The following is a 22,070-nucleotide window of genomic DNA, read 5'->3' as shown; positions in this document are numbered from 1 at the left end:
TCCAGGTACTTCAAACTGCACAAAGCAACTCTTTGTACTGCCATCCACTTAAGATGCTATGGAAGAAAAGTGATAAAAATCATTTTTTTGGGAGATAAGTTTGCTCTGAACGGAGGCAAAAGAGTGGGGAGCAAGTGCCCCTGTACCACCAGGTTGCTGAGAAGGCTATCTGGTCTCAGGTCAGAAGTAGCTAAAGCAGCTTGGGCTGTGGGTGCGACTGCTGAAGACGAGTGAGGCCACACACACAACCAACTTCCACCAGAGTACTCACTTCCTGGTTTCTGTGTGAGCTCCAGAACTGTCTTCTCCCTTCCACCCAGAGGTAAACTCACATAATATGGAATTCATTTACAAAAGGTAGGCTATGTTTATTTACAGTCACAAGCAGTTGACTGACTCAGTGTGACTCAAACCACAAAGAAACCATTTCTCCTTCACTCCATTCTGAGTCCCAGGGTTGGCTGGGGCCCAGCCTGGTAGGAGGGCTGCTTGCGGACCATTCACAGGTTCACAAGTTTCTCATTGAGGGCAATTTGTGACTGCGTGAGATTGGCCAGGTAGGTCACCATCAGCAGGTCCTGGAAGAGAAGGAATCCAGGATGAGTGAGGGCCTGGGTAAAGAGTGAGCAGAAAGGCTGGTCTTGGCCAGTTGTATGATGGACACTGGGTGCGGGCAGTCCTGGATAAACAAGAGCTGGGAGAGGCTGAGCAAGAGTGGAAGGTGGAAGACAGGAAGGAAATGCCTGAGAACACTTTCTCTTCTCCACTGATACACCTGAGCCACAGGAAGCAAGGAAACAGCAGGAGGGGAATCTCCGAGCCCCTGTGCTCTCTTCCCCCGAGCCTGGACTGCAAGGGGGCCAAAGGCGGAGCCCTGTTTCCTCTATGCCCTCCAGGTCACCTTCCCCAACCCCCTCCACAGGTGTACGGCTGAGGTGGGGGAAGGCACAGGCTCCCAGAAGCCCAGGGATGGCACTCACGTTGATGTTGCTGTTGAGCATGGTCTCGAAGTCCTCAGGAACTATTTTGGGTACTTGGTTAACCAGACTCATCAAGAAGCGGCCCACGGTATTGTCAGCTGACACCTTTCCAGACTGAGCACCAAAGAGTCAACGAGGAACAGTTAATTCTCACCACCGAGACCGTCACTTCACCAGCACATCCCCAGCCATCTCAGAGTGGAGATCATGCCCTCCTCCTTCCCTTTCCCTCCCTCCTCACCAGCACGTCCTCCGCGTACTGCAACACTGTGCTGAGGGCATCCTGGATGCGGGCCGATGCCCCTCCCACTTGCTGCAAGTCACTGGAGAGGCCGATTACCCGGTTGGGGCTAAAACAGGTCTTCATGATCAGGTCAACTGTGGGAGTGGGTTGGGGGCAGAAGTGACACAGAGAATTCAGTCATCCCATCAGGAAAGAGACCTCTAACCACCTCCCTTTGGACTGAGTCAGCTTCCCCAAACCCCCCTGCCCTGCCCTTATTAGCTTTTCTTTCTCCGGAGAGAGTTCAACTCTTACACCCAGTATGCTAATCACTGGTTCTGGTCTCATATGAATGGCCGTGTAGCCTCTGGTGCTGATGATTTCCCATCTCTAACAATTTCACAAATAATTCCTCAAGTCCCATTTCTACAGAAGAATGACTTCTAGTCATCACAAACCTTACACCAACCGTTCCTCTTAACACACCCAAGGCCCTCCATCCTTGTTACAGAACAGAAACCCCTCCCCTGAAAAATGCCCAAGACCTAGCAAGCGGGTATGGGGAAGTCACTCACCTCCAATGCGTTCAGTGTCATAATATGCGTATTTCACTGTCAGAGGGGTGAACATCACCCCCATGGTCCTCCCAGGAACACCCATTAAAGTGCTGGGGAGAGAAAAGCCAAGGTGGTTAACAGATGGACTTGGGAGGGGGTTTCATGTCTAGCTCAGGCTGGGAAAGCAGTCATACCAAGAGTATGGCTTCCAAGGTTCTGAAAGAAGAAAGCTGGGCCACTTGAAGCCCAGAGGGCTAAAGGGAACAAGTCATTTTCTTCCCTTAGCTCATTCCACACACCAAACCCTAGGCCTGAGAGAAGGGACTGAGCTTTTGGACCAGGCCTGGACCCTTTATAGAGAATTACTTCACACACTGAAATCTCAAGTGTTGAGGACAAGGACACTGGATTTCCCTGTGGAACTAGCTGCCTAGACATCCTTCCTCACAGAAAGAAGTGACAGGACAGGTCTTCTCTGGGACCAAGTTCCTCATCAGCAATGAAAAAAAAAAGTCGACTCTGGCCCATCAAGATCAGACTGGGTGCTGTAAGTAATCTTAGTAAAGGTGACTGCCTTTACTATGTCAACTACACACTTTCACTGGATCTTGGGGAGTCTGAAATACCTGGAAAGGCTAAGAAATCAGGCAACAGCTAGAGGTTAGTGGTACACCAACTGGCCCATAGGGACTTGACATCCACCATCTTTGTCCTACCACATAATAGGTAACTGGTCACTTCAGTGTCAGACACAAAAATGGCACAAAGTTAAAGTAAGAGATGTGCTAACAAAGGGCTTCATTCTAAGCAGAAAATATAATCCTTCCAACTCCTACAGCCGCCCCTTCCTCGGCACGCCTCTAGAGCCTTTCCCAATATCTCCCATCAACCAGCATTCTAGTTGCTTAATGTGCCAACAGGGTAACGTTACTGTCATCCAAACTGTACTCTATCCCAGGTTAACAGACATGTTCAAAACAAGGACAGCCATTCTTTAATCTGTACTGCCCTGTGTCCTGTGCACAGTTTTAGTGATAACGACAAACTGAAGGGCAACTCAGAAAATCAGTGAATGTGGAGAAGAATCATGACCAGAACACTATGTGAGGATCGGCTGCAGGAGTTGTGTAACAGTTAACTTCTAAAAAAGATAACAGGAAAAACGAGCTTGCTCAAACACCTAAAGGGCTGCCCTTTGAAATTGGTTATGAGCAATGAGCAGAAATTTGGGTAGGCAAGGATCAGTGAGTGGAAATTTCAGGGACAGGGTTTGTTTCGGAATAAAACCTCTCCAGGGATAACTGCTGAAAGTAAGGAAGGGGTTTCCTTAGGCAGCGAGCTGCACACTGAAGGATGACACCTGCATGGGGTGGAGGCGGGGGTGGCGTCCAGGCACAGGATGCACGAGGTAGCTTTTCATGCCCTTGTTGCCCAAGACTCTGGTCACCTGACGTAGGCCTTAATGCTCATGCGGCCGTTCTGGAGGCTCGTGTCCACCGTGAGGTGAATGGGGTTGGGGGCTTCCCGGCTGTAGTACTCATGGATCAGCACTGAGTGCTCTGTGATGTCATGGCCTGTAGCATACCTGGAAAATGGAACACAGTTGTGGACTCACGGCTACGCGCGACATCAATACCAAACAGGATGGTGGCACAGGTGTCTCTAGGTATTCGACACCCCTAGTCGGGGTGTAGTTATACCCCCAGGGACAACACGTGCCAAAAAAATATGTACACTGAAAATTGTATCAAATCAAATAAAGACTGCCTTAGAGCTCTTGAAAATTCTAAGTCACCAGCAAGGCAAAAAAGACTTGCTCAGTAAAAGCTGCAGCCCAAAGTAAGTATTCTTGGCCTCACAGGATCACAACTGCCAGCAACACACACTGAATTCATAGCTCCTTAAGATAATACACTTTCAGTACTCTGTCTCCAAAAGAGGGTGCACGATACCTAGTCAGGTGACAAAAGATGTTGGCAATCAACCACTGAGACTTTCCATCCCCTCGTCCCAACTTACCAGCCCAGGATGAGCTCATTTGGAGAGACTTTCTTGTGCAATTCATACATGTTCTTAGCAAATTCCATGTCAACAGCCACCTGAGAAGGAAGGCAGGAAAGGAAGCTAAGAAGCCAGAAGTCCACAGCAAATGGATCAACAGGACAAGAGGCCACTCCCAACAGACAGAAGAGGCCCGGGAAATACGCACAAATGGAACGAAGCTCTTTAACTGCAGATCTAGTTATGAGCACAACACACTGTGGCGCAGGAGGGGCCTCACGAAGAGGCCAGCAAAGGAGTAGCCACAGACGGCACAGGGGTCTCAAACTCCCACTCACCTCGTCTTCTGACTCATTGTGCGGCACTGAAAAGCAGTTGGTGACTTCCACTGAGTGCTTGTCAACGGTTCCTGTGAGAGAGTATTGTCCATGTGTTATAAAACCCTGGGCTCCCAACTGTCCCAAATGCTTTCAAGAGGTCTCCTCAAAGTCAAGGAAACAAAAACCCAAACTGGACTCATAAACTCCAAGGTCCGCCATGAGCACCAATGGAACCAGGATTTTCCAGAGAAATGAAACTCTGGAGTCATCTCCAACTCTCTTCTTTAACTATCAGCAAACAGGGTCTATTCTTACTTCACAAGGTCTCCTTTCGCCTGTCACTTCCTGCTACCGGTCCTACTCCAGATCTTCACTCTGTGACCTTCATTTTTCAGCCTCTAGACTTTCTCCTTAATATAATTTCATCTGCAGAGCTCCCTGGAAGATTCTAATCATGTCTACAGAGACCACTCATATAGCAGCCTATCCTGAGAGCACAGTTTTAGAAAGCTTCCCCTGCACCTCCCTTCAGCCATGGTCCCACAGTCATAACCTTAACACTGCCATCAACCAGAAACCTCCCTGTGAACCTTAAACATCATACCACAAACTTTTATTCTTCTAGTTCTGATGATACTTTTACTCCAGCTACATTTGTTTCTTGTCCTCACTAAGACTGCTGGTCCCTTGACCTCTCCATTTTTTTTCTCATCTACTGACACCGCCCACCCAGGCTTCAAGTGCTTCCCTCTCCACCACAGACCGCAATGTTGCCTATACCCATCAGCGTCTGTTTAATTCCACTTCTCTATGGTTTCTGCCCCCTTAGCTGAAACTATGCCTCCAAACCAAATGGATACATACTTCTTTTTTTAAATTGAAGTATAGGTGATTTACAACGTTCCATGTATACAGAAAAGTGATTCAGTTATGTATGTATACACATACACACACACACACACACACATATATATTCTTTTTCAGATCCTTTTCCATTTTGTTATTACAAGATATTGAGGACTTCCCTGGTGGCGCAGTGGTTAAGAATCCGCCTGCCAATGCAGGGGACATAGGTTCGATCCCTGGTCCACGCAGATCCCACACGCCGCGGAGCAACTAAGCCCGTGTGCCACAACTAGTGAGCCTGCACTCTAGAGTCCATGAGCCACAACTACTGAAGCCCTCGCGTCTAGAGCCCGTGCTCCGTAACAAGAGAAGCCACTGCAATGAGAAGCCCACACACCGCAACGAAGAGTAGCCCCCGCTCGCCACAACTAGAGAAAGCCCGCGCGCAACAACGAAGACCCAATGCAACTGTAAATAAATAAATAAATAAATGAATAAATGAATGAATGAATGAAAAAAAAAGATATTGAGTATAGTTCCCTGTGCTATACAGCAAGTCCTTGTTCTTCATTTTATGTACAGTAGTGTGGATACATACTCTTTAACTTATTCAATCTCTTGTCAACAGACTTGACCACTTTGAGCATCTGAAATAGTTAAGTCTTCTATATTTGCATGCCACCATAACACCCTTCTACTAGGGCATTTATCACATTATATTCTAATTATTTACATATAAGAGTATGTCTTCAGCTTGAATTTAAGGTTAAGAGTAGAGCTTGCTTGATCAAACTTTGAATTCTAAGTACCTAATAGTTTTATGGTACATAAAAGGCACCACTGATTTCATTTAACCAAATGGAATATGTCTCATGAATTGATTTCTAACTGAAAATTTCTAAATTCCTAGCGAGCAGAATCTATGCTTCATTCTTCAGTAAGCAATGACTCTGTAACACCTAGCCTTGTACCATGACTCCATTCTGAAAGAGGATCTGAAAAATCTAGATTACAGTTGGTCTAACTAGAGTCACTGTAATATTTGGGGGCACTTAGCACAAACCTAGGGTGGAAAATTGTTTATTTAGTTAAATAGCTCTAGTGAGTTTGGATAATTTGACAGTGCAGCTGAAAGAGTAAGCTAGTATTTGTCGAGTGCCAAGTCAGTGATGCAAGAACCATTTACTACAGAAGCTCAAGGCAGGGCAGTCACAGAATGATGGCATGCATACTTTGGAAGGTTAAGAATGGGGGTGAGGGTGGGGATATGGGATGAAGGACTGAGAGTGAAAACTTTTCCTGGGAACCTGGAAAATGAGTGAAACTTAAAGGATAAAAGAAGGGAGAACAGGCAAAGAGAATACAAAGGCTTGATCTGAGACAATTATGGCAATGCTTGAAAGATAATGAATCATCTGAAGTTTCTGTAAAATGCTACACTCTCAAAGATAAAGAGGGAGAGAACGTGTGTCTGTGTCAGGAGGGTGCCTGATGTGGTGGAAGATGGCAAACCAACAGCTGTTTCGTACCTAGTCTGTGCCAGCACAGTTAGATGCCTTCTGCAATAATTTAGTTCTCACAGACTAAATCTAAAGCAGGCCCTGAAGGAAACAGACTTAGCTAATATGTGCTGGAGTCTGCCGACAACTATCATCCTCTTCGCAATACACCAATTGTCTTCTACGGTGGAAACTATTACACGTTCAAGGGTAAGAAAGAGAAACGATACATGCGACTAAATTGGATTCACAAAAGTGTCCAAAATCTGTGACCAAGATGGAGTGAAAATTAATTTGATGGGACCAGCAGTCCCCAGAGAAAGGGATATATTGTCAGAAATCCCTCTTTAGGGCTTCTCAATTTTACTGTAACATAAAATATCAATTTCCCAAATTTGGAACATGGGCAGGGAAAAGGTTATTTCTCCACGTGCACGTTAATACAAATAATAGATATTACAATTGTCTCTGTCCAAATGGAGAATCAGAGACTGCCCTGGGGGAACGGGGTCCATATCTCACTGGGGACTAATATTAGGGAGACTGAGAAACAAGAGGCTCAGGCTTAGACGTTTAGGAAAGCAGAATATTACTGAAACCCTAAATGTGTTCCTGCCAAACCGGTTTACTTGGTGAGAGGGATATCTTTTTACAGGCGTCCCCACTCCAATGCCAAGTGGTTAGGAAAAACTTCTCTTTTAACACGTGGAAAATAAAGACATTTACCAGTAAATAAGGGGGTAAAACGTGGTCACTGGGCTTAGGGAGTCAAACGTTTTTGACGTCCTAGTCAGAGTCTGAATTCATTTTTCGTAAATTGGGACTAATCATACTTGACGTGAAATGCTACTGGGAAGATTAAAGATAAAATGTAAATCACTTGGCACACGCTATTTATTCAATAAATAACTACAATGGGGGTGGGAAGTGAGGGGAACAAGATAAACGGCAGGTGGGAAGTAGAAGAGAACGTCAATTTTCTCTGACCACGCACCCAGCAGGGTCCCGATGACTCGGGCAGCGCCCTCGTTGCGTCGCTCGTAGCTGTCCACGATGGAGGCCAAAATGACCGGGTGCAGCCGGACCACGCGGCCGCCAGGGAAAGGGCCTGGGGGAGCCGGGCCAGGCAGCGACTGTGCCGGGGTCTGCGCTGGGGCTGGCGCTGAGGCCGGGGTCTGGCCCGGAGCCGCGGTCGTAGCCGCTGCTGCCGCCGGGTCTGAGGATGAGGCTGGAGCCGGCGTTGGAGCTGGAACCGGCGCTGGAGCCGGCGCTGAGGCTGAGGCTGGGGCTGGAGCCGGGGCCGGGTCTGAGGCCGCAGCCGGGGTTTCGGTTGGGGTGGCGGGAGGCGCGCTCAGCGGTACTGCCGGCGTGGCCATCTTGTCGAGAAAGAAGGAGCCAGGCGCGGAAGGGAGTGAGTTCGCAAAGATTAGGAGCACGATAGGCTGAATCTGCACCACGTGAACTAGATCTTTGTGCTTATTGGTTTCTGACGATGCTACTCACGGCTACAATTTTCTGCTCTGCGTTTGTGCTCTTTGATTTCGGTCCGATGCGCACTCAGTGAGAATCGAGCTAAGTAGTTCCGAGTAAACTTGGAACCGCACTGAGAGGAGAGAAACAGCTGCCACCAGATGGAGCCAGAGAGTAGCGCAAGGGTCTCAACTGGTACTTCAATGGGATAATCGACATCAAGGTGCCTTTTAAAGGACTTTGTTCTTGACAGCATCCTAAGGTGTCAATGCAGTGAGTCATTCATTCAACAATTTGAATATGTGCCAGATGCTCTTTTGGAGCTTGGGATATATCAGTGAACAAAACAAAGATCACTGTCCTTGAAAAGTATACATTCTAGTGGAGAGAGACAAATAAGTACATTATAGAATTTATTAGGTGATAAGTGCTATGAAAAAGGAAAAAGTAGCTGAAAATAAGGAGGAAATCAGGAGTCGCGAGGGGTTAGAACAGGTCAAAATGGGAATGTGAGATTTGAGTGGATTTAAAGGAGACGAGGGGTATGACCATTACTGGGGGGAAGAGCCTCCAGGTAGAGGGAACAGAGTGCAAAGGCCTTAAGGCAGGAGCAGGCCTGGTGTGTTTGAGGCTATTTCATGGCTGGAGTGTGAGGATCAAGGCGGGGAGTAGCAGGACATGGACCTCTCCATAGGGCTTGGGGGGCAGGCCATGTAAGGACTTTGAGTTTTAGTCTGAGTCAGATGGAGTTTTGAGCCGGGAGGGTCATGCTCTGTCTTAGTTTTTTTTTTTTTTTTTTAATATTTTTTTTATAGCTACTTTATTTATTTATTTATTTATTTATTTTTGGCTGTGTTGGGTCTTCGGTTCGTGCGAGGGCTTTCTCTAGTTACGGCAAGTGGGGGCCACTCTTCATCGCGGTGCGGGGACCGCTCTTCATCGCGGTGCGCGGGCCTCTCACTATCGCGGCCCCTCCCGTTGCGGGGCACAGGCTCCAGACGCGCAGGCTCAGTAGTTGTGGCTCACGGGCCTAGCCGCTCCGCGGCATGTGGGATCTTCCCAGACCAGGGCTCGAACCCGTGTCCCCTGCATTGGCAGGCAGATTCTCAACCACTGCGCCACCAGGGAAGCCCTCTGTCTTAGTTTTAAAAGAATCACGCTGGCTGCTTTGAGAAGAATAGAAAGGGGGAGTGGTTACTCGGCAGAGCGAGGTGAGAGAGAGAGAGCAGAGAGACATGTTAGATTACCAGGTAATCTAAGTGAGAAATGAGAGTGGCTGGGACCAGGACAGCAGCAGTGGAAGTGATGAGAAGTAGGCAGATGATGGACATATTCTGAGGGTAGAGGCAATAGGACTTTCTGAGAAATTGTATGTGAGGTGTGAGAGGAGTCAAGGATGACTCCAATTTTTTGTGTTGAGCGACTAGTATGAAGAGGCTGTTGTCAATTGAGATGGTGAAACCTACAAGTGGAGCAGGTTTTGGGGAAAAGACCCCAAGCTCACTTTGGGATGTGTCACCCTTGAGATGTCGATTAGACATGCAAGCAGAAGTGTAGAGTGATCTGGTGGAGATACTAGTCTGTACTTTGGGAGAGGATTAAATGAGGTGATGCTCTGTAAAGTTCTAAGCATATGCCAGAAGTACATTAGTTATTAGTATTACAAGGTTGCTATGCTCATTACTATGTGTGGAAGGAGCTCTGATCCTAACTTCCTGTGTAACTTTGGGCAATCTATAGGTTTGTTTGTTTGTTTTTCCTGAGCCTCAGTTTCCTTCTTGGTGTGGTGAGGATGATAACATCTGCCTGTCAGGAAACTTGTCCACTCCCTTGGCTGGGTCAAGTGCCAGCATCCAGCTGGCAAGGTGTATGGGTGAAGTTGGATTACTTAGCCCTGACTCTCGTGCCCAAGAACTGCTTTCTCCTTGGATCTACCTTTTGTAGTTAGAATTCACATGATCCTGCTCCCCTGTCAGTACTCTGGGTGGGCACACATTCTTTCTTTTCATTCCCCCAAACTCAGGTAAACAGCATATCCAGAAAGGATTGAAAAGCGAGCCTTGAATTTGATGACTTGGATCTTTACCAACCCTGGTAGAGCAGTGCCAGTGGAACTGAGGGTGGGGTGGGCATGGAAACCAGAATTTGGGAGTGAGAGAATGATCAGGTTGACTCATGGTAGTGAGTACTGGCTACTCTCTCAAGGAAACTGCCTGGGAAGGAAAGGAGACATTTAAAGCAGTAGCAGGGGAAACAGTAGGATTGAGATGGGGACAATTTAGGCTGGAAGAGTTTTAAGTGTATTTTAAACCAAAGGTAAGGATCTAGAGGAGAGAGAACAACTGAATATACAAGTGCAAACAAGGGGAATTATCTACAAGGCAGGAAGGAGGACCTGATTGGAAAAGCCTTGATAAGAGCGATGGTCTTGCACAGGATGAGGGACCTGCTGGAGAGGCTGCCCTGGGCTGTGGCCTCCCTTCTGGGTGCCTGAGGGGGTGTCTGCCTTAGCCAGGGCTGGTCCCCTGAGATCATCCCATGGGAAGAAGGCCAGAGGTGAGAACCATCCCTGATGAAGACGTGTTGCTGACCCCAAATGAGCATGCAGACCCTTGGGACCTCTTCTCCATGTGTAGGTTTGAGTTGGCTGTGGACAGGGCACCCTCAAGAACTTTGCCTTTATATCAGTGGCCTAAAGACCTTTCTGTCTTGGAGGAACAGAGAAAGGGATGGAGGAAAGATCAGAGACACGGGGAGAGAAGGGACGTTGCAGGAGCTCCTGTCAAATGGCAAGGCAAGCGTGGGGTTCAGCCTTGGGCGAGTGGACAGTGTTTGGACGAGGAGCCAAGAGTGAGCCGTCAAAGGCCTTGAACAATTATCAGAGGACCCAGCTGAGCCCAGAGAGCTCAAGGATCTGGTCAGCCTTTGTGATTTTTCTCCAGCCACATGGCTCAGGGGCAGGAGGAGCGGGATCATTGGTGTGGTCTTCCCAGGGATGCTGACTGGCCAGGACAAGGGCATGCATACATCCGGGTGCTGGCTTTTCAGTGGCTGACTGAGGGATCTAGGCAGGCTGAACCCTATAAACACAAACTCTGGGGCCAGGTTTATCAGGAAAGGGCAGAAGGCATGGGGAGAGAGAAAATGGGCTGTCCCCGTGTGTATGGGAAATGTGTTGTGCACATGGTATATGGTGTATTAGTCAGGGTTCTCCAGAGGAACCAATAGGAAGTATATGTATTTATTATAAGGAATTGGCTCGTGTGATTATGGAGACGGAGAAGTCCCAAGATCTTCAGTGGACAAGCTGGAGACCAGGAGAGCCGATGTGTACTTCTAGCCCCCAAGTTGGCAGACTCCAGACCCTAGAAGAGCCGATGTTTCAGTTTGAGTCTGAAGGCAGGAAAAGATCAGTGTTCTTGCTCAACAATCAGGCAGGGGGAGTTCCCTCCTACCTGAGAGAGGGTCAGCCCTTTTGTTCTATTCAAGCCTTCAGCATCACAGAGGGCAATCTGCTTTACTCAGTCTAGCAATTTAAATGTTCAATTCATCCAAAAGCACTCTCACAGACACACCCAGAAAAAGGTTTGACCAAATATCTGGGGATCCTGTGCCCCAGTGAAATTGACACATAAGTTTCCCCGTCAGACGTAGGTTCCTGGCTGTCCTGAGGAATGTGCTTGACAGTCCTGCCTGGCAAGACCAGGGTCACAGCTGCAGGCTCTTGTTAAAGGTGGGGCTTGTAGCTTGATGCACCCATCCCCCATAGCAATGACGGCCGGAGTGAAGGGAGCCCTGGCTTCAGTTCCAGCTACGGGAGGACCACGAGGGGGCACCCCAGGGCCTCTCAGCTCTGCAGCTGGGACTTAGAGCTGCACGGGAACTGCACCTTAGTGGCCAACGACCCTGTCCTTCTGCAGACTGGGGCTGGCACAGGCAGGCTGGTGGGCTGTCTCCCACCAGCAGTTTGTCTCTGCCCACCGCGGGCAGCTTTCAGGAAGCTGCGCTCCTCACCCAGGCCCCACAAGCCCGGGACATTCCTCTGTTACACTGGAATTCAATGCCATTAAGGCCCTCTGCCTGCAGGCACTTTCTGTGGCTGCCACAGACCTGCTTCCTGCATGGGTGAGTGTTTTCACAGCAACTGAGCCCCGTCAGTTGGCTGCCACCCTGTCCAAAGCCAGCCTGACCAGGCGACCCATCACTTACAGCCCTTGCCTGTCTCCCAGGCTCTCCAGGACCAGTCTCCTGCTTGCCTACTTGGCTTGGCACTCCCTTCTCTCGGTTCTCCGGTTTTCTGATATCCACATCTTAGTTTCTACACCTGCCTTTGGCCTTCCCTCCCTCCCCCTGGTTTTGGGTCAGTGCAGCTTCTTTCTCTCACTTGTTAACCTCAACCCATCCCTGACTCCCCCCTCTCCAGGCCCCCAAGTTACATTTTCCTTCCTTTTTTCCTTTCTTCCTTCCTTCCAGCCCCTGGGACTGAATTAACATGGGGCTCCTTGTTCACGCCTGTGGTGTACTTGGGTTGTTATTAACTGTTAACTTAGTCTCGTATCTCAATGTAGCTCTGTCAGACCCTGCCCATCCCGTCCCAGTCTCTGCTTTCTATCCCCTGAGGAGACTGACTTCTTTCCCTCTAACTTCAATTCCGTTTCTCATTCATGAGTGTTGCCCCTCATGTCAGGTTCTGGCTGTGACCCCCAGCTCCTCTCTTTGACTGAGTTTCACACTCTACGTATTGATGATGCTATATTTAGCCTTTTTGGGTAAAGCCCCCCGCTTTCATCTCAACACAAGCCCTTTATTGCAGGCTGCACCCTCATCAAGTTTACCTCAGTCCTACAAGCAAATCCCAGGACAGCAGCCCTGGACAAGCCACAGCACCGCCCTCTGCCTGAACACAGATGGGTATTGAGGACGCAGGGCTTGTCCTTCACTCCAGGGACTCAGGAACATGCTGTGGAAGGCAAATGTCAGAGTTGTCCAACTTTACGGATGACCACTGCAATTTTATCGTGTGCTTTGCCAGCCTGTCTGTTTTACTGACCGTCATCTTGTTATCTGTTGCCCCATCAAAGGGGAGGTTTCAGGTCTTCTCCTCCAAGGCCATGTGGCAGTACTTTTGAGAAGAGACAGCCTCTCTTACAGGAGATAGATACTTCCAAATGGCTGTGGGTGCTCCTGTCTCAAGAGGACCTTTAAGCTTACCCACTCTGCATGCTTCCTCCATCAGAACTGACCAGGGTGCAAAGGAGAAGATGGTGACCATTGTGGTGACCATTCATCTTCACAAAGAGCTCCTTGTATAGGAGGATGGACTGGGCTTGGGGCCCTGCCTGTGTTAGGCAGAAAGAGGCCTGGGGGGCTTCCCTGGTGGCGCAGTGGTTAAGAATCCGCCTGCCAATGCAGGGGACACGGGTTCGAGCCCTGGTCTGGGAGGATCCCACATGCCGCGGAGCAACTGGGCCCGTGAGCCACAACTACTGAGCCTGCGCGTCTGGAGCCTGTGCTCCGCAACAAGAGAGGCCGCGATAGTGAGAGGCCCGCGCACCGCGATGAAGAGTGGCCCCCGCTCGCCGCAACTAGAGAAAGCCCTCGCACAGAAACAAGACCCAACACAGCCAAAAATAAAAATAAATTAAAAAAAAAAAAAAAAAAGAAAGAGGCCTGGGGGCAGGAGGGTGAAGATGTGTACTCAGCTTCGCCTTGGTATCTGCCTCCGTGGGTGGGGAGAGATCATAATACCAGGGAACTCCGCTAGCTTGACTCAGAAATGCCAATTCCTCCACACATAGTTCTGGTTACCCTTGTTTCTTGGGAGTTTGCTGTCAAAAAACCCTTATTTATGGAGAGACTATATAAATGTGTGTGTGTATGTGAGAGAGACCCATACCCATCAACTCCTTCCTGTCTGTCTCTGACTTTCTGTGTCTTGCATCTCTTTGTATCTCCAACTGTTTCCGCCCACGGTCTCCTTTTTGGGACTCAGTCGCTCCAGTTATCAGTCCCGCCCACGGGCCAGGCCAGGGTTAACAGGGAGGGAGGCCTCATTTCATTTTCTGCCTCCACGCTCCAGTTAAAATTGGATGGTTGCATCTCACTTCTATAGTTTCTTCAGGTGTGGCTCTCAGGTCCTGGCCCCCTGATCTCCAGCCCTGGAGCTTTGCAGGGGAGGCAGACCCTTTGCAGGAAGTGACCTCTCTGCTCTGCTCTCTCTGTCACGTGATCTATGTGACTGTCTCGTTCCCTTTTGGGCTCGGTTCTTTGCTGTCTTGCTTCTGTCTCTGGCCTCAGCTGGGCTAAGGCTCTGGGAGAGACCGATTCCCATTCCTGCCTGTTCTCCTGGACTCTGGGAGAACTCGCTGAGCGCTGGGCACAGGAGCCTTGGAGCGGGAGGAAAGGTGCACAGGAGAGAGGCTCCCAGGGCTTCTTCCCTCTCCACCTAGACCTCTCACCCTTAGCAGATGCTCCAACTCATGCTTCATAGAGAATATGGGACCACCAGACATGATTATCCTCATTGTCTAACCACAAACCCCACAGACCCTCCTTGCTCTGCAAACCCCTCTCGCTCCTCAGGCATGGATACAGAATGTTCCCTCCACCCTCCTGTCAAAGCCAATCCTTTGCCTTCACTTTGAATCTTATCCCAGTCCATGTTCTCCGTTCCCGCCCTTGGTGCTTCTCTCTCGCCTGCATTTCTTACCTGACCCCTCTATTGGATGCTTTTGTCAGCATTCTAATCTTTTCCATCCCCACCTGTGTTAAAACAAACAAGACCTTCTCTTGACCCTACATCTCCCACATCACCTCCGGAGCGCTCTAGCTCTCTAATTCCTTTTGTTACCAAGCTTCCTAAAAGATTTGTCTATACATGTTAACTTCTTTATTTCTTTCTCTCTTTTCTTTTCCTTCCTTCCTTCTTTCCTCCCTCCCTTCATTCCTTTCTTTCTTTCTTCTTTCCGTCCTCCCTCCCTTTCTCCTTTCCTTTCCTTTCTTTTATTATTGAGGTATAGTTGACACACAGCATTATATTAGTTTCAGGTGTATGACATAATGACACAATATTTGCATATATTGCGAAATGATCACCACAATAAGTTTAGTTAACATCCATCACCACACATAGTTATGGAGTTTTTTTTCCTTGTGATGAGAGCTAAGATTTAGTCTCCTAGCAGCTTTCATATCTGCAACACAGTATTATTATTTTCACTTCTTTACCTCCTATTCTTTCTTCGTTCATTTTTATTTTATCAGAGTAATACGTGCTCATAGTTTAAAAAGTCAATTAGCAAATTAGTCATTTAGTCAATTAGCATAGTTTAAAAAGTCAATTAGCATTAGTCAATAAGCTCCCAGTACAGCAGTTCCCTGGTCTATCCTTCCCCACTTCCCCCAGGCCCTCTTCCCCGAAACAACTACTTTAGATATTAATTGTTTCTTCTTACATCTCTGCACTTCTAAATAATACAGTCTACTGCTACATTTTGAGTCATCAATTTTAGGCATTACCTATTGACTTCCTATGCCAGAACATTCTACCACTATCCTTTCGATATGGTTATATTATACATTTTAGTTAGATCAATATTTAATGGTTGTGTTATTATTTCTATGCAAACATCATTCACACCTGAGTGTTGTAGTTTACTATTATGTCACTTCTGTCTTTCTTATTTTCTGTTTTCACTAGAGCTGGTAATATTTTTTGTTCTTCTTTTCTTTTTTTTTTTTTTTAATAAATTTATTTATTTATTTATTTTTGGCTGTGTTGGGTCTTCGTTTCTGTGCGAGGGCTTTCTCTAGCTGTGGCAAGCAGGGGCCACTGTTCATCGCGGTGCGCGGGCCTTTCACTGTCACGGCCTCTCTTGTTGCGGAGCACAGACTCCAGACGCGCAGGCTCAGTAATTGTGGCTCACAGGCCTAGTTGCTCCGCGGTATGTGGGATCTTCCCAGACCAGGGCTCGAACCTGTGTCCCCTGCACCGGCAGGCAGATTCTCAACCACTGCGCCACCAGGGAAGCCCCTGTTCTTCTTTTCTTCTTTTTATTTTTTTTGTTTTTCCTAGAGCTAGTAATTTCCTTATTTCATCCATTTGTCTGGTTCTCTTGGTACTTAGTTTTTACATGCCTCCAGAGAGCTTCTCAGTAGGATCTTTCAGAAGGCCAGGAGCATCATTTCATCTGTCAGTCCATTTTTTCCTTCAAGATGGTGTCTCTGAGAATTCTGTCTCCTGTCTCTCCTTCTGGCCTGTCAGCTGTCTAGCCCCTCTGATTGGCTGCCTTCTAGAACTTGTTTTCTCCTTGTTTGGATTCCTGTTTCATGGGGCTCCCGTCTTCCTCCTTTTCATTTTGGTGGTGCACATCCTCCAGTGGTTTCAACAACTTAAAAAATGGAGACATGGTGAAGGACGTGGTGGTGACAGTGCCCCATTCCTTTGCCTCTCGAGTCAAACTGCCCAGGCTGCCTGGAGTCCAGTTGTAGAAGAGTCTTGGGCTTCAGAGAGGGAGATGGAGGGGCCGCTGGGCTCTTTTTCTCTTGGCGACAGGTGAGTTCATCCTTTCAGCCCATCCCTTGTTTCTCAACTTTAATATATCGAGGAATGAGGTCAAGTTTTCCTCTGCTGATCAGATGGAATGTGTGTTTGTGCTTCTCCGGGGTTCAGGGGGTCCTTCATCTGTTCCAGCCTCACGTGTACTAGGGCCTGTTGGGTATCAAAGGGTAGGTGTCAGGGGGTCACACCCATCCTTTTAATTCCAGCACCACCAGGCAGAAGTGAACTAGTGGCTTTGGGCTAAGTGGACCCAGGTTTGGCTTTGGAAGCTCTCTGATCAGAAAAAGGGATCTGTTTCAGCTCAGTCCCCAGGACCTTGCCTGTCAGGCTCCTGCATCAGGGAGCTGAGTCATCCCTGCCTCACCCACAGCTCTCCAAGCCTAAACCGGCTACATAGCCTAGACTGCACGCTGCCTTGGCAGGCTCTGGTGCTGTCTTCTCTTGCTATTTCCTGAATTAGGTCCACCAACAGCAAAGATTTTCAGAGGAGGCTGAGGCTTTATTGTCAATTGCTCTTGCATCAACAGGCCTGTGTTTCCAAACTGCCCTATGACTTGCACCCAAAGTCCCTGCATCCTAACATAGTCCTAAAATTTTCTCTCTTCTTTTGATGTGTAGTCAGAACTCTTGACATTTGACTCTCAGCAACTTTCCTTGTTCCCAGATACTTTTTGCTCACACTCAGACATTTTGCTACTGAGATAGATTCCCCATTGGCTATAGATCACGGGTGTAATTCTGCACTCTGAAAGCTTTCTATCAGTTGTTGCTTTTCTTCTTCTGAAGACCACCAGCCTGCCAACATATTCTATATTTTAAGCACAACTCAAGAGCCTGCTCTCTTTTCTCTGCTTCTTTAGTATCCAAATGTTTCCTATTTTGGGTAGCATTTAGCCTAACTACCTGGTTTCTGAGTCTGTCTTCTGTCTTTGTCTTTTCATCTTTTTGTGTCTCTCTCTATCTACCCAGGTCATAAGCCACAATTTAAATCCTACATCTTTGCACACTGGTGTAGCTTTGGAACATTCTCTGACTGTCAAATTTCTCATCTGGAGTGATACCTGGGACAATTTCTGTGGTGATCAAATCGGCTAATATTTGTAAATCACCTGGCACAAAGTGGCCATTTCTCCTATCATTATTTGAATTGGTCTCCTTCTCTGAATTAGAAGATGTCCAGCTTTGCAATCGGTGTGTGGCTGAGTTCCTTGAGCTCTGAGGTGTGAGGCCAATGGGCTGATGAGTAGAGATTTTTTACCTCCTTGCTGTACTTCTGTAGTCCCAGCAGGTACGCACCAGCTCTGACAGTTCACACAGCTGGTGAGGGGTCACTTCTAAAACTTAAAAAATAATTTGTTTTCTTCACCAAATTGTCTTAGGAGGCATACAGAGCCTGATGAACAGGAGGAGGGAGGAAAGGAGAGACACAGAGAGAGAGAGAGAGAGTTATCAACACACTCGCACACCTTCCTACTTATTTGCTGGCACAATCACACGTCACTTGACAGAGAGACACAGAGAGGACCGACTAGGAAAATTGCGTGTGTTTCATCTGCTCACCTTTCTTGGAACTTTGTATGTGCCTGGTGTGTGTCTCCCTGGCCTGTGCTCAGAGGCTTGCCCAGCACCCAGACAGCAGGGCGGGCTGAGGGGTCCTCAACCTGCTCTTCCCTCCCCTTACCTCTTCTCCAGGTCACTGGTCTGAACTCGACCCTTCACCTTGAACACCATGACCCTGGCCTGCAACCCCCCAGAAGGCATTGCTCGGGGTCTTGAGCGACCTTGAGGACAATAACTTCGAGCTATTGAAGTTCCACTTACAGGATGGAAGCCTGCTGGAGGGCCAGGGCCACCTGGCCCGAGGGGAGATGGAGGGTCTGAGTCGGGTGGATCTGGCTCCATGGCTGATCTAAATGTGTGGAGCCCAGGAGGCTGTGAAAGTGGTGCTCAAGGTCTTGACAGCCATGAACCTGTTGGAGCTCGTGGACTAGCTCAGCCACGTGTCTGAACGGTGAGTGAAGCAGGGGAGAGAGGAGGTCGGGGTGGCCCCGGACTCTCCTTCCCCCGTGACATTTCGAGACACTCTCCACCCCCCGCATAACCTGTAATTCATGCCTTCTCTTGCTCTTGCCCTCTGCCCTTGCCTGGGAGCCCCAGTGCCTGAGGGTCCTAGTGGCCTCCAGCTGAAGGCTCTGACCACTGCCAGGTGGAGGGCCTGAGCTGAGGGTGGGGATTTATTAATAGAAAGACTAGGGTATCTTATGGCCATAATGCCCCAACTCCTATCTCCGACTGTAATGCCAGAGGAGGGGAGAGTATGAAAAATGGGGCTTAGAGGCTGGGGGTGGTGTTGGTGAGGGGGCTTCTGCTAACCAGAGGAAGCGGTCTCAGGGAGTGGGCTCAGACCTTTCCCCAGCTTCTCTCGTGCAGGCAGCTCAGGCTGCTTCTCACGGAGGACCGCCTGCCCCTGCATCCTGCTCTCTCAAGGAGCCAGCAGACTGATGCCCACTAGAGGGCGAGGTGGGCATGCCGCCTAAACAGCCCCCATCCCTTCTAGTGGGTGCCCGGGGAGGATGGAGGGTCTGTCCATGCCTGTGCTCCCTCCACAGGGTCCTTTCAGGCCTGACGGCTCCTCTGACGTAGAGACGGGAGGGTTCCATAGACTCAGAGTTGGGGCGCTCCTGCTCAGAAGCTGGCTTATCTTTAGCATCTGGCTTGATCTTTACCAGGAACAGGCTCCTGTGACATCCCCATTCTCCAGCTTCCCTTTCCTTTCTCCTCTCTCTGTCCTCACCATCTCACACGGGGACATTTCACATGAACACTCAGACATTCACACACACAGTGACTTTTGCATGTATACGTATTCTTACAAACACACGTGCCGTTGCACACTGACACGCCTTCCCCACACAAAAATACACAAGCGTCCATAGCACGCTCCCGTGAGCACATGGGGAAATAAGCATTCACTCACACCCCACGGACACCCCCACACACACAGAACATACCCTTGCACACTCGTACAGATGGACACGTGCACATCACACATGCATACACGCCCTCATACACACGAGCAGCGGTCCGCTCCCCATGCCCCTAGAAGTATAACTTTCAGAGAGATACAAGTTCTGGGGCACAGAAGATGAAACCAAAGGGCAGAGGCCGGAGTCTGTCTCTTTTTATTCCCATCTCACCCCTAACACCTCACTTGTATAGCGCAGATTATGGAGAAATGTACCGAGAGCATGTGCACGGCCTAGAGGAGCGGCAGGAAGGGGGCGTCAGGGTGGCTACAACCAGCTGCTCCTGGTGGCCACGCGCAGCTCAGGGAGCCCAGTGTCATCTGCCTGTCTGCCCCAGCCCACTGTGACTCTGTTACAGTGGAGGCTCTATTAGATCCAGGGGGAAAGTCCTCCCAGGTCCCACCCACAGTGGTGCTACAGGGGTCGGCTGGCATGGGAAAGACAACACTGTCCAGAAAGTGGTGCTGGACTGGACCACTGGCACCCTGTACCCAGGCCAGCTGGATGATGTCTTTTATGTGAGCTGCAGAGAAGTGGTCCTGCTGCCGGAGGGCAGACTGGACCAGCTCCTCTTCTGGTGTTGTGGGGAAAATCAAGTGCCCATCACAGAGATTCTGATGCAGCTGGAGTGGCTCCTGTTCATCCTGATGACTGCGATGAGCTGCAGAGGGGCCCTTTGCAGAGAGGTTGAAGAGGCCGAGGTCCAGTCCCACGGAGGATGTGCTGCACCTTCTGATGGGGAGGAATGCTAATGCTCCCAGGTCCGCCCTTCTCATCACCACCTGCGTGCTGGCTTTGTGAAATTTGGAGTCCTTGCTGAGACAACCACACCATGTCCACATCCTCAGAGAAGGCTGAGAGGAGGAGGTATTTCAACTCCTACTTCACAGATGAGGCGCAAGCCAGAAATGCCCTTGACATTGTACAAAGAAATGATGTTCTCTAACAAAGCATGTCAGGTTCCAGGCATTTGCTGTGTGGTCTGCTCCTGGCTGAAGGGGCAGATAGAGCAAGGCAGAGAGGTCTTGGAGATGTCCAGTAATTGCACTGACATCTTCATGGCCTACGTCTCCACCTTCCTGCCCCACAGTGCTCCTGGGGTCTGCTCTGAGCTTACCCGGGACAAGGTCCTGAGGGGCTGTGCCCCTTGGCAGCTGAGGGCATCGTGTTTGAAGAAGGTGACCTCAGGAAGCACAGTTTAGATGGGCTCAGCCTTGCTGCTTTTGTGAGCAGCAACAGTTACCAAGAGGGACTTGACATCCAGAAGTACAGCTTTTACCGCATTAGCTTATAGGAATTTTTTCATGCCATGTCCTACCTGGTGGAAGAGGACCGGAGCCAGCTGGCAGGGGGGAGAGTGCTGCAGAGAAGTGAATAAGCTGCTAGATGAAAAGAAGCAGACAGGGAGTGAGGCGAGGGCCCTCAGTATGCAGTTTTTATTGGACATATCAAAAAAAGAGGGCTCCTCGAACTGGGAGCTAAAGTTCTGCCTCAAAATTTCTCCCTCGATAAAGCAGGATCTGAAGTGTTTTAAAGAACGAATGGATTCTATAAAGCATTTCAGGACTTGGGATTTGGAATTCTCCCTGTATGAATCTAAAGTAAAGGGTTTGATAAAGGGTGTTCAGATGAGTTATGTATCGTTTAAGATGGAACATTTTCAGTGAAAAGAAATTCCATAGAAGGAACTCATTTTCTGTCAAAACCAGCTTGAGTAATGGAGAGTGATGAAATAAAATGTATACTTTAAGGCAGGACGAGAAAATTTGAACATAAAATTCTCTCTGCCCGTTTGGGCCTCTTCCCTCCCTCCCTGATGTGCGGTGTGCATCTGCATTACACATTAACCAGAGCTCCCCAAAGGTGGGAGTGCCTGCTCAACTGTGAAGATCACTTCTTTCCCTTTCTTCTGATGCTAGCAATGTAACTTCTTAAAAGATTCGCATTCTTTCCCAACTCTGTATGTGGGTCATGGTGACCTACTGCTCGCTTTGTACATGCTTACCTGAACTACTTATTTTTGGTGAACTTTATGTAAAATATCAGTATGTCATTTTGATGTACCATCCTTTGTCTCAAAAATCTGTGACTGTGCCTTCGACTTCTAACAGGTGGAACAGTTCTCAGAGCTTCTGAGAGTCTGTCTCATGGGTTATAAGCTTTAGTTTGGCTTAACTTGATTGTCAGTTTTCATTGACAACAGAAAGAGGAGAAAAAATGTCCAATTGTGGGCAAAAGTAATAGAGCAGGGATCCAAAAGTCAATGTCTAATGGAAAAGGCAGAGTGACAGAGGAACTAGAGACAAGGAGATTAGGAGCAGCAGGACGTGGGGCAGAGAAGTGGGGACAGTAGAGATGAAGGGTCAGGAGAATGGTGGGGTGGAGGGACAGGAGGATGGAGAAGACAGAGAGTAGGAAGGAATGGAGAAATGTGAGATTAGACTAATGCATACTGGAAGGAGTACAAGGACAGAAGAGCAAAAAGAAAGAGATTAGATAATAGAGGATCAGAAGACTTGGAACATAGGACATGGGGAAAGGCCGCGTGGAATGAGCCCTTAGGAACAACCACTTTTGCCATCAATGGC

General features: G+C 48.7%; 2 protein-coding genes across 2 annotated transcripts; one reads left to right on the top strand and one right to left on the bottom strand.

The window, feature by feature from the left end:
• Positions 1–343: 343 nt before the first annotated feature.
• EIF3F (eukaryotic translation initiation factor 3 subunit F) lies at positions 344–7,802 on the bottom strand. Its single transcript, XM_036862154.1, has 8 exons — positions 7,421–7,802; positions 4,100–4,170; positions 3,780–3,859; positions 3,208–3,345; positions 1,779–1,870; positions 1,222–1,358; positions 981–1,094; positions 344–578 (listed from the first exon to the last, which is right to left on the bottom strand). Exons 1-8 carry the CDS (start codon positions 7,800–7,802, stop codon positions 501–503), a joined length of 1,092 nt encoding a protein of 363 aa, XP_036718049.1. The 3' UTR covers positions 344–500.
• An 8,500-nt stretch (positions 7,803–16,302) lies between these two features.
• Positions 16,303–21,210, top strand: NLRP10 (NLR family pyrin domain containing 10). The gene is given in 13 exon segments (XM_036861314.1): positions 16,303–16,326; positions 18,211–18,458; positions 19,676–19,740; positions 19,743–19,817; positions 19,820–19,939; positions 19,942–20,124; positions 20,127–20,152; positions 20,155–20,327; positions 20,329–20,425; positions 20,427–20,616; positions 20,619–20,830; positions 20,832–21,140; positions 21,142–21,210. Coding segments are annotated over 13 exon segments (1,791 nt in total).
• Positions 21,211–22,070: the final 860 nt, after the last annotated feature.

This window comes from Balaenoptera musculus, chromosome 8 (assembly GCF_009873245.2).
Source record: "Balaenoptera musculus isolate JJ_BM4_2016_0621 chromosome 8, mBalMus1.pri.v3, whole genome shotgun sequence".
NCBI lineage: Eukaryota > Metazoa > Chordata > Mammalia > Artiodactyla > Balaenopteridae > Balaenoptera > Balaenoptera musculus.
This window is presented reverse-complemented; position numbering and strand designations above follow the sequence as displayed.

Coding starts and splice junctions, on each gene's coding strand:
- EIF3F (XM_036862154.1), bottom strand. CDS start 7,802: ATGGCCACGCCGGCAGTACCGCTGAGCGCGCCTCCCGCCACCCCAACC. Junction 4,171..7,420: donor AGTCATCGGGACCCTGCTGG/GTGCGTGGTCAG, acceptor ACTCTCTCACAG/GAACCGTTGACAAGCACTCA. Junction 3,346..3,779: donor AATGAGCTCATCCTGGGCTG/GTAAGTTGGGAC, acceptor TCCATTTTCCAG/GTATGCTACAGGCCATGACA.